At 42.0% G+C, this 16,662-nt stretch overlaps 1 protein-coding gene and 1 long non-coding RNA gene across 2 annotated transcripts in view; one reads left to right on the top strand and one right to left on the bottom strand.

Moving 5' to 3' along the window:
* Positions 1–143: 143 nt before the first annotated feature.
* The window catches only part of LOC107273176 (growth factor receptor-bound protein 14), a 66,379-nt gene continuing 49,860 nt past the window's right edge, over positions 144–16,662 (bottom strand). The window contains exons 6-8 of the mRNA XM_015751086.2: positions 8,613–8,881; positions 7,476–7,569; positions 144–7,309 (exon numbers count right to left, since the gene is read on the bottom strand). Of these exons, the coding sequence (XP_015606572.2) occupies positions 7,058–7,309; positions 7,476–7,569; positions 8,613–8,881 (615 nt within the window). The 3' untranslated portion in view covers positions 144–7,057. The remainder of the gene's footprint in view (positions 7,310–7,475; positions 7,570–8,612; positions 8,882–16,662) is intronic.
* Positions 8,904–10,824, top strand: LOC107273192. Its single transcript, XR_001539174.2, has 3 exons — positions 8,904–9,386; positions 9,478–9,844; positions 9,966–10,824. It is a non-coding gene; the product is annotated as an uncharacterized LOC107273192 (long non-coding RNA).

Raw genomic sequence — 16,662 nt, 5'->3', positions numbered from 1 at the left:
TTTCCTGGGTTTACCTGTTGCCTGCGCGCGCGCGCATCTTTCCGTCCTCGATTCCTTCGTCTGACGTCGCTGCAATTATTGGCGGGACTCGACTCGGGCAAATGGAAGGACGGAGCAGTTTGATCAAATCAATACAAATCGAAGAATTTTAATGAAAGTTTATTCATGTATTGACATTGCTTACGACTTATACAAAGGTATAACAATTGGTTGGATCTGCTGCAGGTTGCGTATATTTATTTATTTTGTTAACGTATACTTGAGAATTTATTGCGTCATTATTATGTCGATCGATATGGATATGTTAGAAATTAATTCTAATTGTAAGAGTAAAATGGACGATTCCACTGAATTCTAAAAAAAAACGACTTATCGGATTTATGGATATTCGTTATTGTTATTCCAAGAGCATTGCTCTCGGTGACTTTCTTTTTTATTTTTTTCAATTTATTTTCAACGAATTAGTTAAGATAGAATATACCTTAGGAGGAAAATTTTCCTTGGCCCGTATTTATTTACACTGATTTTTTCCCGTTGCTTTACGAATGCTTCTTCTGGGATCTGTGAAACGCTATTTTCATGCTAACTGTTAAATCGAAGTGATTATTGTTTTTTTTTTAGTGTTTCTATGTATCATAGAAGTGGAGTTACTTATTGCAATGAGACAGAGAGTTTTGTGCGTTTGGTAAATAGTCTCGTGGATTTTGGTTACGATTGAATCCTTACTCGCTAACGTTATAGACACCCTGTATAAAGTTTGCAAAGTACTCTAACTAGAAAGCGCATGCTGTATTAGACTGAAGTTTCGTGACGTCAGGATTAATTAGAATGAAAATTATTATAGCGAGACCTCTTTTTTGTAATACTGACGAATAATCAATTTTACGATTAACTTTTTTAATTAATTTTGTCATATCAGTTCGTAAGCCTATGATAGGCAATCTAAAATTTTTCATAATTCAATTATTAAACGTATTAAAAAAATATATACTTGACTTCTGGTCATGACTTAACCGATATTTATTTATACGTACTATGGGTAATCGTTCATTCGTATATAAGTACCAGCACGCATGTAAAATCGATTTGGACAAATTAATTAATATAATAATAACAATAATAGTCAGGTGCACCAATAACGAAAATCCTGTTTCTAAGAAACCTAATCGGCACGATTCATCTTAATTGTCGTTCGATAAATAAATCGCTTGACTTTTTCGCGATTTTCAATTTTCGATCGTTTTAATTCAAGTTCCACAAATATCGACTATTTATCAGAAAAATTTCGATGCGACATTAAGAACATGTTCAATTAATTTTTTTTAACATTACCAGTACCTGACTATATTCACCTCGAACAGAGTCGAAAAAACAGAAATAATCTACATCCGTAGAAATGTCCATTTGTGAAACTCGACTAGGAAGATCTGACAAATTCTGTCTCAATAATCTTCCCTTGTTAATCTGCGCTCCGACCAAACTTCCTTACGAGTACGATAATTTATAATGTGTATATATATATATATGTATATATAATATTTAATTTTTAATTATTTCTTTCCATCTAATATAACATACATGACATTAGATTTTCACCAAAGTCTGTGCAAGTCAAAGAATTAAATGAAATTAAGACTGCCAATGGGTAACGTCGATAAAACGTTGAAACTTAAGAGTTGGGAAAATACATGTTGACTAGGTGCTCGAGGGTACTGTACTTTATGCTTTCCCTATAATTCATGAATTACAACGAACGAGTCCATCAGCGAGAATAATGAGCTCAAGTTCGAAACTTTCGCTACAAGTCGACTTATTGTTATTCATTCCGCGAGTACTGATGTCAATTTTATTTTTCAAAAAAATTGCTGTTATCAGTCGATCCTCAGTAATGTCGTCATGACGACAGTCATCGCCGTCTCGTTGGACGCCCTTTCGATCGGGACGGCCGCCTGGTGGTGTCAATCAGTCAAATTTAACAGTGGAATGATAGGACACGTGTGATATTAGAGAAAAATGAAAAAAGAAGAAAGACCGAGGGAAATAAATGAAAAGACAATTCTTTAACGTTCCGTTACCTTGCTTCTTTTTATTATTCTTTAACAGACGTTGGTGAAATCGAATGTAATCATAGGGTAATTCAGTCTCACAGACCACTCGTTTTGCTTTCTAATTTTCGGCTACGATAATACAAAATATATTTTATAATTTGTGTCATAATAATCGTTATAATTTTAGTATAACCTTTACGCGCGTTAGCCCTTCGGCGCAGGCGGCTCGTTTCATCTTGGAGGACAAAGATTAATTAAAAGTCGAAATTTCGAAGAAGAGTGGCTTGAGGATGCTTTGCGCGACTTTAGGTTGTCGCCAAGTGGATGGAGGGAAAGGCGTGATTCGAGGATCGAGAAGAGTTAACGAATTGAAAAATCAAAATTGAATGACCGCCATCAATGTTGATTTCCAATTGTAGAGGCTCTCTGGTTATGATTGATAAGAGAAAATGGGGATGTTGAGATTACGGGATGGGAAGCGAATCGATTAAAGGATCGATCGATAAGAAAAGGTGGATTTTGGGGGAATTGGCCTAAATAGACATATTTACATCAAAGGCCGAAGATGCTTTTTTTTTCTCTTCATTGCGAAAAAATCCTCCAAATGGCAAATTTTTCATTGTAACTGATAAGACAGCAAATTATAAAAGTAATACGAGCCGAATGCCGATTGGCTATCAAGATGTACTAAATGACATTAATTCGCAAAGATTCGTAAACCTAATATCAGTTCTAAAAAGCGACTTAATACAAAGTGTGTGTGTGTGTGTGTGTTTCTTGTTGTGGCTAATTATTTTTGTGTCTACAATTGTTATTGTTTCTTAAGTTTTCTTAAAAGATACACCTTATTAAAAGATAGAGACGTCACGCGTTTATTCATAATGAAATAAATAATCGATGAAAAAATATATTATAAAATAGGTACGGGTAGGATTACTGTTTCATGACGAATAATACATTGCGTTAATTTGTTTGTCTACTTTTTTACATTTTTATCCAGCATCCCTTTACGCGTGAATCTTAACTTATTTTCCTACTCCCCGCTTCCCACCTGTCACTTTCAAGAGATTACTTGAGAAATTTCGTCGGGTGGGTCAATCTATTTTTTTCATCCCGCCATTAATGATTTTCGAAATTTTTCTTTTTACCTTTTGGCCGAGATCCTTAAAAGACTCGCAAACACTTGAAGGAAATCGAATCTTTCCCGAGGATCATTTTTAGTATAGCTTCCCTCTCCCCCCCCCCCAAATTTCAGAACCAAATCTAACCTAACCTAACCCGACTTATAAATCAACCGCAACGCCGTTCGACTTCACTTAAATGGTCGATCGTCAATCGTTAGCGTAATCCTTAGAGACCGATGTCGCTTCCTTACAAAATGTATAATTTAGAATATTTATATCTCTTTCTATTTTCAATCAATCTTTTTCTCTTGTTGAATTCTCTTCTCTCCTTTATATTAATTAGTATCAAATCGTTCGCGCGTCCGAAAAACAGATGTAACGTATATGAGATCATGACGGTCGAAGGGGCTGCTAAAGAATTTCGAGGATTCTGTTCCATTAGCTGTCAGAGAATTCGAAATCGGTTAACTCTTTTTTTTTTCCTTTTCATTAAGGAGTTTCGCGGAGCCTTATCGCAGAGGGGAAAACGAGGGAGAACCTTATTGTTCTTCAGCAGGACGTGAACTTTTTCGCAGCAAGTTTTGAAGTTAAAACAAAATATCAAAATATCGTGAAAAATATTGATGTGTAGATTTACAGATACACCGTTTTTTTTTTTTTCTTAATACAAAAGTAGTTATTATTTTTTTATATTACTTTAAGGGTTATATTTTGAATGTTCTATTTGCGAAAAATAATTCGCAAACATGACGACCGTGCGTTCAATCGTTGAGGTAAGAGTAAGCTGTTTCTCCATTTAATTTTTAATATAATTATTTAACCATGTAGACGAATGACTTGATTTTTGTACTGGCTCATCTTAACAGTGCAATTAATATTTCGTTAGTTTTTCATGTAGCTGGTTTAATTTTTTCATTCACTAGAATCCTATAAACCAACATTCCTCGATATTCAGGCGCATCTTCACATGATTGAGAGATTGACTTGAAATTCTAATGGCCAATCATAGACTTTTAAGTGTCACGCATCAATAATTCAATGACGTACATGTCAAACGCTTGGTTACATTTTCACTAAGGTCCCGCGAAACTCCTTAATCGTTCCCTTAAAATTTTTTCAATTTCTACACTTTGTCAATCAACCTCCAATATGTAATTATGAATTTTCATGAGCAATTTTCAAAATCCCACGCAACCCCTTCGTTCCTCGATGCTTCGAGGATCCTTATATTCTAGGTATCTTTTTAAATTTTCACATATTTAATACACGCACTTAGTTTATCTTGCTAATTTAGCTCGAAACTCGTCCCTCCTCCTTATCCTTATATATGTATATCATAATAGAGTCACAGTTACCCGCAGATATCACCAATCATTGCATCATTATACTCATACATTCATTAATATTAAAGTCTCCAATTCTGAACGACAGACAGATAAATAGACACATAGATAAACAATGCAAAGTGTTCTCCCTTTTATTTATTTTTCTTTTCCTTTTTTTAATACTTGTATAACCGACAAGGAGAACATCTCAGCAGTTTATAAAACTGATAATGACAGAATAATTGTGAAATGAGGGAATAAATAACACGTTAAATACGAGGCTCACGAGTGCGACTCATGTGAAGCTTTCAGTAATTTGACATTTCATTAAATCTCCAAAGAGACGCAAGAATACCTAATTCGAAATTCTCTTAACATTAGCTTGGCCATAACTTTTTGGTGACTTTGTTTGACCATATTATTTTTGACCCGTTCGTCTCGTTCGTCTGATATTCGCATTTTCATCTGACATTGTAGAATTTAATAAGAGTAAAGATTAAAATAAATAAATAACAAGGTTATAGAATTGTACGTAGCTTCGCCATAGCAACGTTAACTGCAGATTCATTAAATTAGGACAAAGAACGAGGAGCTTGACGTGAGAACGAAAATGAAAAAAAAAACGAATTACAAAATCTGTTATACAAATGGCGCGCGCGCGCGCTCATAGTTACAGTCATTCAAAACGATTCACAAACACACGCCCAAAGAAGGAATAATCAAAATATGGATCTTCAGTTATCGGATCTTGCATTATTATTGCTCGCAAGTTCGCGGTATCTTGGTCTCTCTTTCTCGTAGTAATCATATGTACGCGCATGCTTTTCATTCTTGAATTTGTCTCCCTTAAACTCTAATTTAATTTTCTTTTTCTTTCTCTTTAATTCTCGTATATCTAGGCTGCCATTCGTCCCGTTTATTTTACCACTACGTAGCGACACTCTCGTGTGATGTTGCGTCACTTAAGTCGATATATCGTTATATTACACGTGTGAGGAGTGTGTGTTTGCACAACGGTTAGACATAGAAAAAAGAAGTGAAGAAAGGATACGACTCCTTATCTATCTCCTTATCTATATATTATCTACATATCTTCTTACGGTTAATCCCATTGGGTTTTTTGTTTCTTGATTGTTGCTGCTGCTGCTGTTGTTGTTGTTGTTGTTGTTGTTGTTGTTGCTGTCTTCTTAATGCCGATTAGTGCCTCGTATACTATGACATACGTATTACTAAGCTACCATGTCGCGGCGGTGGCATGCAAGAGTCTTGATCTCTTAATTGCTCTTATAGTAAAATTTTACGAATTTCGCAAAAGTTATTAAAATCCATTAGGTAATAGGTAATGAAAGATCGCATTTAACCTCTACAAGACGGGAAGCCGATTTTTCGGCGTTACGTAGGTCTTATTTTTTTTTACAGTATCACTTTAAGACGTGCATTCAAGTTGCAAGTCAAGAACTGTAGAAATTAATAAATCCTCCCGTCCATTAAGGATTAAAACTATATTCTAATTGATGACAAAATTTTTTTAAAAGTTTCTCCTCGTCTGTTTCGCACTCCCCGAAATTCGGATGACGAGGCCAATTTTCGCATTATTTCACCAATCGCGTTATTGCGTGTTAGTCTTAATTCTACATAATATTTAGAAACGCTTTTAGTATCGAGAATAGAATGTCCTTCGCAAAAGTGAAACACTATGAAAACTGGCGCAGGTAAAAAAAATGATCTAAGGGATTTAGCACCGCATATAGAACACTTTAGAGGAATAACTATTCCATGAGAATAGAACCAAGATCAGAGTCAAGCAGCAGCTGGGAAATCAAAATCCCAAAGGTGCCGGTAAAATGAATTCGTATTGTCTTTGATAGATCCTGGAGACTGAAATCCATCTCAAATGTTTGCCACACAATGATTCCCAGTGGTAGGGCAATAATTTGCGTGCCTCAATAATGCTTCTCTGGAACACCAAATGGTATCCTCTTCTAACATTGACGAAATCCTCTGCTCGAGTACCGCAGACGTCCTTTTCGCCAAATATTAATGTAATAATCTGTTGCCGATGGTTCCTGAATATTTCTTTGGCCCATATTCCTATTGTTTGCAGCTGCTTGTCCACACGACGGATTTCCCTTTTCCGTTGACGTTTATTAAAAGAAAGAAAGAGAGAGGGGGGGAGAGGGGGGGAGAGAGAGAGACATTATACGCACGTGTCTATAAGGTTTCGACGATGAATAATAACATAAGCGTTTTAAACGTCCCATTCGTCATAACTCCCCTTGCATAGAGACCAGCAACCCAAAGTTGTCGAACGAGCGTTACCATCTCTGTTCTTGTTATTGTTGTTTCTGCTGTCGGTGCTTTCGGTATTTCTACTTCTGTTGGCGCTGCTACTGTCGCTGCTATTGCGATGACGATGCTTATCGTTATGAGGATGATGGTTGTTATTGCGATATTGATGGTAATAGCGTCGGCTGTGGTACTGACGATAATGAATATAGACTTTATCGGAGGTAGTGGTAGCGAGATCGTTAACATCAGCGGATCGCTGGGATTCCTATACTCAAATGGTCGGCAAATTGGTGCAGTCATTTTTAGGATTAAATCTTTGTGAACCTTCCGGAGGCGAAGGCGAGGCGCCGCCTTCGTCTGTTCTAGTTGGCACAGGCACGCCGTTCTGTACGTAATGTGTCAATCGAGTAGGCAGTGCACCTGCGTTCAGCTGATAGAATTCAATCAGCTGGAGGAGATCGTAGAACTTGGTGGCGCCCTTGTCGAGGGTGTAGAGCCAGCAGTTCCGACGCTCGTCGAAAACCTGAAACATTTCGATTCAGCACACGTTAGATCCTCTAGACATCTGCTGCTGAACCGCAACGATATATATATATGCGTGTATGTATCTCTGTACGAGACTCTAAAGAACTGGGACTTTCGTTACGGTCGAGTAATTACATGGCAGATACCCAGAAAAATATACTTACGGGCTGTATTTGGGCGTGGAAGATTTTGTCACCATATTTGTAGGTCAAGACGTACGCCCCTGGATTGCTCCTACTGTTTCTCACGAGGAAAACGCTGAAAAGATTAAAATAGAAACAGATGAATTACAAGGCGGACTATACATATATACAGGGTTATTCAGTAGAAACGCACCACCTGAAGTTAGCTCGTCCATTTGATTTCTATATGCTAGAAGCATGTTCAGTGGGTGCGTTTCCAGTGAATGACTCTATATGTTAGGTTACAAGATCGAACCTATCGTCCCGCGCGATAGAATGATGATCCTACTCCATATAACATAATACAAAAGTAGGCTGAAAGCTTTTTTCAGAGCTTCTAGGCACAACGTGGCAAAGGTTTGGTTCTGGATTTTTAAGGATTATTAAAAATGGGCATAAAGTATCGGCAGAGAAGGAGACGAGGCTATCGTAGCATAAATTAATGTCCTCGTCAAAGAGTAGGATGGAGGCCAGCGAATGCAATGAGCAATCCTTGAGAGCGAAGGAGACTCAGGATGAAAGATGCGACAGGAGGGTCGCTCGTAAAGTCGACTGCAGCGCCCTGCTTGTTCCACATTTAGCACCTAACGTAAACTCGAGACAGGCGAGAGCCTCTTGCCTTTGTAGACTTCAGCCTGAATCTCTTCTCCATTTACATTATAAATTCCTCGGTAATGTAACATGTATTTTCTCATACTTTTCTTCTGTTATTCCTCTTTTACGGGCATTTACGACGGGTACGAAAAACCAAGTACACGAGTTGTCCGATGGCAGAGCATTAAAAACTTCGAGCGATTGTCGAAAGGCGTCAATAAGAGTTGGGTTTTTCAAATAGAATCAATTTTTCTGAAGTAAATAAAAAAACTATTCTTTCACTCGACTGGATCAGTATTGACCCAGAATGATAGCATAACTTTTGGTTGGCATATTTCGTGACGTGAAATGAACTCGAGCGCGTCGTAATTCATAGCGTCTCGTAGCGACGGGATTTACAGTCTCCATTCTCAAGTCGAGACTCGAGAGCGTGCGGAATTTCTCTCTCCGGGATAAAGGAATGATTAATTGAATGCGTGGGAAGTACGAATATTCTATGAGGGAGGAGTTAACGTCAAGACCTACCCATCGACGGTTCCGTGATCCTTTAAAATTGCAGCGGCACATTCTCTTTTGAGTCCGCTGTGAAACCATGGCTGGAGTACGTGAATACCATTGTCCAATCCGTGTAACCTGACGGTGGCGCAACCTGGCGGCGGTCTCGAGAAGGGTCTCCATCGACGTCTCCACGCTATACCTTCGTTCTCGGCAATGTCCCTCGCTTCTTTGGGATCCTCGACTATCCTGCCGACACTTCCGGTGAAATCCATCGCCACGCGTGATCGTAAGGATTCCTAGAAGCAAAAACAGCAAGGGATAATTATTAAACGACAGTTTTATTCGATTGGTAAGTACGATGCAAGCCAAATGACTTAGCAGTTTAGCAATACCGACGGTTCTCTCCTGTAAGACCTACGGGAGTTTCTACATCGATAACAATGCTATTATAATGCATCGCTGTGCTACATTATTATATAATATAGTATACCATATAATGTAATGCACGTTCTCTATTATGGATTCGTAGTTCGTGCTCTTCACGTGCGTCGATGAAGGATTCGATTCCTTGACTGTCCAGAGTATAACTTACGTTCGTCACAAGCTACTAAAAGTTTCATGTGAAAACCCTTGAAGTGCGTTGACAAAGCTCGTGACGAGAAGTCTATCGAGTCTAAAATAGACAATAGAAACTTGAGTAAAATAGTCGACCGCCGAAGAGGATGAGCCAAGATTGGGGTCACCATGGAGGAAAGCAACGTCGACTGTTTCGAGAGAATGAAATACACGTGAATTCTTCTGGTAAGTGAGTAAATTGCTGTTGCGAAGTTGTTTCACAACGCGTTAAGCCTAACGGCTCGGCCTCGCCTCTTACTCGACAATTCCTCAATAGATTGTCAGCCACAGCGACGCGCGTTCAATGAAAAATAATCATTTCTTTGTGAGCTCTCTGCTGAACTCCTTGAGGTGTTGTGCGCGCCCACGTGTCCCGGGATTGGCCCTCCTTAAGAATTACACGAGCCAGAGAGGGCTCTCACACGGTTAGACGGTAAGGAAGAACCAAGGCCTAGGAAGGCCTAGAGAAACGTCTCGAGCTGGTAGCTCCACTCGTGCGCCTGAGATATTACGCTGCCTGCCAGTCTACAGGAGAAGAGGAGTCCTGGTTCTTTGTGCGTATAAATTAACGAACGTGGGTAGCGGCTGATTTACAACTTCAGTTCCACCTTCTGATTGAACCCATGTGTGTTGAGCAGAAGTAGGTGGGTATAAAAAGATAAAGAAAGAGCGGAAAAAATTCATATGCTCCGTCCACTTCAATTCTCAAGTGGTTGGTCGAATCGGCATGATAATTCGATGACGATGGATTCTATTATTTTTCAGCGCGCCATAACATTGCACAGACTCCGTTCTTCGAAATATCCCAGCGGGGCGCCGCAGTCATTTATCGACCAGCCGGAGCTTCCGTGGATTCGAGAAACGAAGCGACTCTGTATCTATGCAAGTCGCACGCAAGCCCCGTGCTTCTACATATATGTATACAGTGCACACGCTGCTCGGCAGATCGATATGCTGGACCATCGAGCTTCTCCCTCTCCCTCTTGTCTCTTTCTCTTCCTCTCTCGCACTAGTATCGTCAGCGAAACGGTAACCTTTCTCCTTTACGTCCTTGTCAACTTCAGTCTGACGATACCAAGTGAGTGCGTAGAGGGAGGGAGAGAGAGGGAGAAGGGGGGAGAACGTGCGTGCTCTCCCTCAACACCATACACTCAGGTTTGGCCCGGTGGCCTTGACATTGCAACCCCATGACTGCTCGACGTCCTGGAAGCACGCAGAGAGCTGACGATGCGATGGGATGTTTACTTTTCAAGAGACATCCGTTTCCACTTGCACGTATACATGGATTTCTATGGACTAATGCAAAACGTTACTAACTAAAATTGCATCAATCGAATCGACAGTCTGAATAAGCAAAGCCGAAATGTTTTGGAAAATGCTTTGCCGTATCGCCTTGGGATATCAGAAACTTTGATTAAGCAACAGTAGTGATTATTCCGTTTGAAGTAGGCCGCTCAAATTGTAATAAAAACTGAGAGGGCGATGAAAAGGAAGTAAACAAAAAAAGAAAAAGAAAATTAAATCAGAGCCATTACAACTTTATACGAAATGAATAGGTAAGAGAGAGAGAGAGAGAGAGAGATAAATAAAAGTCGGAAGTAAATCTTCGTTCGTGATATTTTTTGATATGCAATTTGGAAACTTTACTTACAACTTTATACGAAATGAATAGGTAAGTAAAAACTGAGAGGGCGATGAAAAGGAAGTAAACAAAAAAAGAAAAAGAAAATTAAATCAGAGCCATTACAACTTTATACGAAATGAATAGGTAAGAGAGAGAGAGAGAGAGAGAGATAAATAAAAGTCGGAAGTAAATCTTCGTTCGTGATATTTTTTGATATGCAATTTGGAAACTTTACAAACAAAAAGTGTATGCTACGACAAGTCGAAAGGAAGAAATAGGAAAAGATAATCTTGAAGATTGAATCGATTCGCGCAGTTGGAATGTATTGACATTCATTATATCGATTAGTAAAGGACTATAGTCGTATCGTCTAGAGACACGTGGTCGATGATACAAGAAGTAATGTAGCTACTGAAATAATAATGTCTGCGGTAAAGTCATGACATAAAGTCCCACTACCGGAAGCCAGATCTCCTCTTCATGACCTGCAACGTCCAAGAATCCTCTAAACATTAAACTCCGAAGACAAGAAGTCGGTTGGGTTAAATATAAGTCAATGAATCCACTCTGCCTTATCTCTCTAAGCCTTCTGTCCTGGGTTCACCCATACGTCACGAAAATTGGATCAAGAAAAAGAACAAACAGCCTATCAGCAGTTCTGAACTCTCGCGAATTTCCGGAATCGCGCGGAACAATACGAGCCTGCAGAGACCCAGGTAATCAATACTCAAGCGTAATTTCAAGTCCGTTGGACACATGTGGATGTAAATTAGCAGAGTAAACAGTGAGGTAAGCAGAACGACAGAAAAGTACATGACAGAAGATTTCGAGCCGTCTACGGTGGAACACGAGGACTTGGATTACGTCCATGGCGAAGGGGTAGGGAAAATAGGCTGGGGATTGGCAACCCCTGACGCCTGTTGCTAGGCGCTCGTCAGCTGTCCCGGCGAGGCTCAGGCTGCGCCGTACGTGTGCCCCTTGCCCCTTTACATTGCACTGGTCGGTCGCAGTGCGCGTGCGCCTTCATTCGCACACTTGCTTACATGCCCTATCCGAATGTACGTTGATTTCGTAGTTGACCACGTCGTTCACCGCCACAGACGCCAGTCGCGCTTGGGTGCAGTCGACGTTTTCTGGATATGAAATTGTGCAGCCTGGCTTCTTAGCACAGGGTGTAAGATACGAATAAAAAAAACTAAAGATTGCCCATGTTGATTTTGGGAACGATTTGGACAACCTCATTCCAGGAAATGCTTCGACGGGATTGCAGAGGAGCATTTCGGTGGAAGTGTCATTTATGGGATTGAGGACCCGGGACGAGGGTGCGTGCGGAACGGCCGGGACAAAAGTGCCGTGCACGCACTTGCGCTATTTCAACTTCAATGTAAGTGGCATTGTTTCTGGGGGGTGTCATCGCAGCCTCGTGCCTTTTAAAAATCCACCCCTGATGAATAGCTGCTGTGCGACTGAAGAGGAGGGGCTCCTACAGGCACGTTGGCCGCAGTCCGGGGTGGGTTCTTAGGCGACCCCGCGCATTTCATTGATTAAACAACCGCGTCGAGTGTTAATCCCCGTCCATCCAGCAACTAGAGGGGTCGGACGCGTAGACGCGAACACCAAGAATAGGGAAGAAAAGATAAGAAGATGAAAGGAAAAAGAAAATTAGACATGGAGAATGAGACAGAAGGGGATGAGAATGAATCCGTGCTCGAATTTACTGTTTGATTTTCAAGCCCTACTTGTCATCTTTTGCCGAGGATTTAAAAATATCCTTGGATGACTGTACCAGCCGCCCACCCAGCTAAACCTGATCTGCCTGGTCCGAAGAAGCGCGGAAGTTCCATCCGGTAGGTCGTACTGTCACGTAGAATCAGTTTCTCTTAACCGAACGACCCTTAAGTTATCCTCATAAGGCTTCACCACGTTATCTTCGGGTGGTTAGGGTGGTTAGGGTGGTTAGGGTGCGCGCTGCTGATGCTCAAGTTAGACTTCCGAGTAAGTGCTAAGCCCGGAGCTGGAGCGTCGGCTGGTCTGGGACTGCTGGGACTGCTGGGACTGCTGAGTCTGCGTAACGTTACAAAAGGCGAACAGCAAGAGGAATGCGCGGAACGGAGGTTTATGAGCTTGAAAATTGCGATACGATTGCTGCTGCGCTGGCCGCCTGGCTGTACTGACATTGATACGGTTGGCAAAACTGATTAACATGAAACATAAAACAGAATCCCTCTATGGATCACGTCTCTGCGTCCTCCGAACGAAAATACACATTTAAGTTGGCAGGCGTGTCTTTGCCACGTTGTCAAACATCCGCTGATTGGAAAAATGCTTCTGAGAGATGAGTTCTATGAGTTTCTGGAGACGTGGACAGAGTGGACAGAGTGGAAGGAGACAAAGGCCCGCGTGGCGGCCTCAACTGATTATTGACATCAATGCACCTTTTAACTTGCTCAAACGGTCTTCGTTACATTTAATCGGCTGTCACGAGGCCAAAGATCGCAAGGCCTTACATTGTTTCATGGACGTCTTGTCCGCTCGGCTGCTCCATCGTCATTGTCATCCTCATTACTCACTCCGACTTCATTCTTATCTTGCTCATCTATATTATTCCATTCTTGCTTCTTCTCACTTTTCCTATCGCGTCGTTGTCGTTGTTGTCGTCGTTGTCGCCGGCGTCAACGACGCTTCGTCTCTTGGCAGAATATCGGATCCAGTTCAGCCGGCTTCTCCCTTTCCCCGCTCTTGCGGTAGTGTCTCTTTTACGGTGTCCTTGACCATGACTGGCAGGTGAGCTTTAGAATACGTGAGATCATGCATAGGAAGTCTTGCGCCTGCCTACCGGGATCAGTCTGTGCCACGTCAATGCTCAATCAGTTGCTGCTCACATTGATGAGTTCCGGCACTATTTCAAAAACCGTTTCTTCCACTGCATTGCTGTATCTGAAACGTGGTTTAAACCACACACTCCTGACAGCGCTGTGAGCCTTGACGGGTACTGTCTGTTTCGCTGTGATCGGATCGGGAGAGGGGGCGGCGGTGTTGCAATTTACGTTCACGACTCCTTAAGTGCAAGCCTGCTAGAAACCTCCGGAAATGAGTATTGCTCTAAACCTGAGTACATTTTCCTGGATGTGGTCGTTCCCAGTGAGTCGCGCTTGCTACTGGCTGTTGTGTACCGTCCACCTAAAGTTGGCTATCTATCTGAGTTTGAGGCTACCTTCTCACGTCTCTCCTCATGCTATACCATCTCTCTCTCTCTCTCTCTCTCTCTCTCTCTCTCTCTGCCGTGTCTTAGGCTCTGCCTTCTACGTCTGTCCTTCGGACAATCCTACGTTGACGACTAACAATAAGAATCAGATAGTTCCAAGCGTATTCACCGTCTGCTAGAAATTGTGGTGGGAAAACCGTGACTTTTCAAATCTCGTTATATTCCTCCCTTTCGGCAGTGCAATTAAAATACTTTATTTGGACACTGACTCGCTTAACTTAATTATTTAATAACTCGTTAAACGTAACTGTACTCTGATTAATGCTATTTAACCTGAGTCTCCCTTTTACAAGCTCCTCTTTCACTCCATTAAATTTCTTTCAGTCTATTTGGAGTGTTCTATTTGCAAGGCTCTCATTTTCCATTTATCCTGCGCGGCGAGTTTCCAGAAGCAACGGGCAGAAGACGCAGAAGACGCACTAGACGCACTAGACGATGTACATGTACGTGTACGCCGAGTACGCGAGTGACTTTCCATCTCTCTTTAGCAATGACGGGCTGAAAGGGATGATGCACGACATTTTTGGATGCACCCTTCAGAGTTCCCGAGCGCGCATCAGCCAGTCGGCAAGTGTGTCTACGCCTGCCAGCCTGCCTGCCTATTTCTCCAGAAGTCCTGCATCGATCCGTAGGGCAGGTTGGCAGCCATGTATAAAGTATAGCGATGAGCACACCAGGTACTCTGGGCTATTCAACCATAAGTAGCGTCAAGCTGTTGAAAACCTTTTGTTCGCGTGTTAAAGGCCGTTTCCAACGACAGCAATTTGGGCGCCGAGCAACAAGAGTTCATCGCGCAGGAACGAAGACGGGAACTGATGCAACTTGCCACGCTGCATCGATATGGATCACGATTGCTGATAACCAGAGAAGAGGACAGATTCAAAGTCTAGGACGAAGGTATAAGTAGCAAAATGTAGTTTGATTTTCAGACAACAGAAGGAGAGAGAAAATCTGGCAAATGCGGAAGATACGACACGGAAGCGAATCGAAGGGGCAGCCTCGTTCCAAGACGCCTAAAGGCTGAGGTTGCATAGGCGATATTTATAACCGAAGCCAGGAGGGCCCGCACGATTAAAGTCTTGGAAGTATCGAGCTGAGCGAGCGAGCACTGAGAACGTAACAAAACAGAGCAAGTATTTTTCGATTTCTAAAACGATTCGTCTTAGAACGAGTCTTTGTACAAAGCAACGATTACAAGGAATTTCGTGATTTCGTGATTTCGCGAATGGAGGGCACTGCAAAAATCGATGCGGAGAATTTGAGAAAAAAAGAAAACTAAAGAGTTCGGATAATAAAGATAAATGGCAGTGCGCGCCATGGGACGTTATCTGATGCAATAAGCCAGAAGCTACGAGCCACGTGTCGATTAATAAATTCGCCATAAATAATTCCTAAAATTTCGTACTTAGGAGCGAACAAGTGCATATAAAAAAGGCAGTGAACCCAAAGCTGACTTTTCGATTTACTTTGATTTTCCTTTTTGCCGTCATCGCGTGTGGTTGTTGTCGCGAAGAAGAATCGCACAGAGTAAAAATAAAAATATGCTCGTGAAACTGATCTCCGATGCTTCGGAATCAGGCGAACAGGACAGAGCAAGGAGTTGGAGCGTTGGAGCGGGTTGCGCAAGAGCCGGCAGGATTGCGCAACAGTAATGATATGTTGCGAGAGGCAGAGGAGGAGGAGGAGGAGGAGAAGGAGGAGGTGATTGGTGGCTCTTATCTATACTCACGTGTCATGCACTTGATGTACATAGCTACTTGTCTGCATGCACGTATCCGCTTGCATCCTAAATTATGGCTGCCTGACTCTTCGGCAAACGATTCACCTCAACGTTCATAACAACGATAACGATATACGACACGTCCGGGAATATGCGAGTATGACGTGCGTGTACGGCTGTACGCATGTGCCAGCAACGCTAGAAATTACAGGCAAATGAACCCACTTGGATTCGACTGTGCAGCAGTCTGTATAGCTGATGATGAGTGGTCAGCGATTGGGAGTCCAAGAGTAAATAATATGCGAATTAGCTCCGACGCGCTGTATGAATATTTGACCTGTAGTTCCTTTCAATACGAATGTATTAACCTGCCTGGAGTATAAAAGTAGCCTTATGAAAAGATAGTCCTAAAGTTGAACAATTCGAAGGTATCTGGCAGAGGGGAACGTGGAAGAGGAACAGAGACGGGGAACAGCTCTGTGCCAATCGGGCGATGATGCAGGAGAGACGCAACGGCGCAGCAGCAGCGCCGCCGGCAACAGTGTGCGCGCGTGTGCGTCTGGCTGAATAAATGGCTAGGTGGGTTGGTGGGTTGGTGGGTTGGTGGGTTGGTGGGTTGGTGGGCTGATGGGTTGCTTGTGTACGAAGGAGGAAGTCGTTCAATGTCAAGGTTACGTGGGCGCATGCGCAGAGCCTCGAACGTTGGAGAGCAGCTACGTAGCCTTGGCTGCTCCCGAGTGGGAGAGACGATGCATCGGCGCTTCATCCAACCCAAACACAACTGTGCACGTAACGGAGTTGGTAGCGCGACACTGGTGGCAGCCTTGCGCTATCGATATTTCGACGTTAGCTT

Source organism: Cephus cinctus, unplaced genomic scaffold (assembly GCF_000341935.2).
Source record: "Cephus cinctus unplaced genomic scaffold, Ccin1 Ccin1_scaffold1474, whole genome shotgun sequence".
Classification (NCBI taxonomy): domain Eukaryota; kingdom Metazoa; phylum Arthropoda; class Insecta; order Hymenoptera; family Cephidae; genus Cephus; species Cephus cinctus.
The sequence above is the reverse complement of the archived record's forward strand: the minus strand, read 5'-3'. Positions and strand labels throughout refer to the sequence as shown.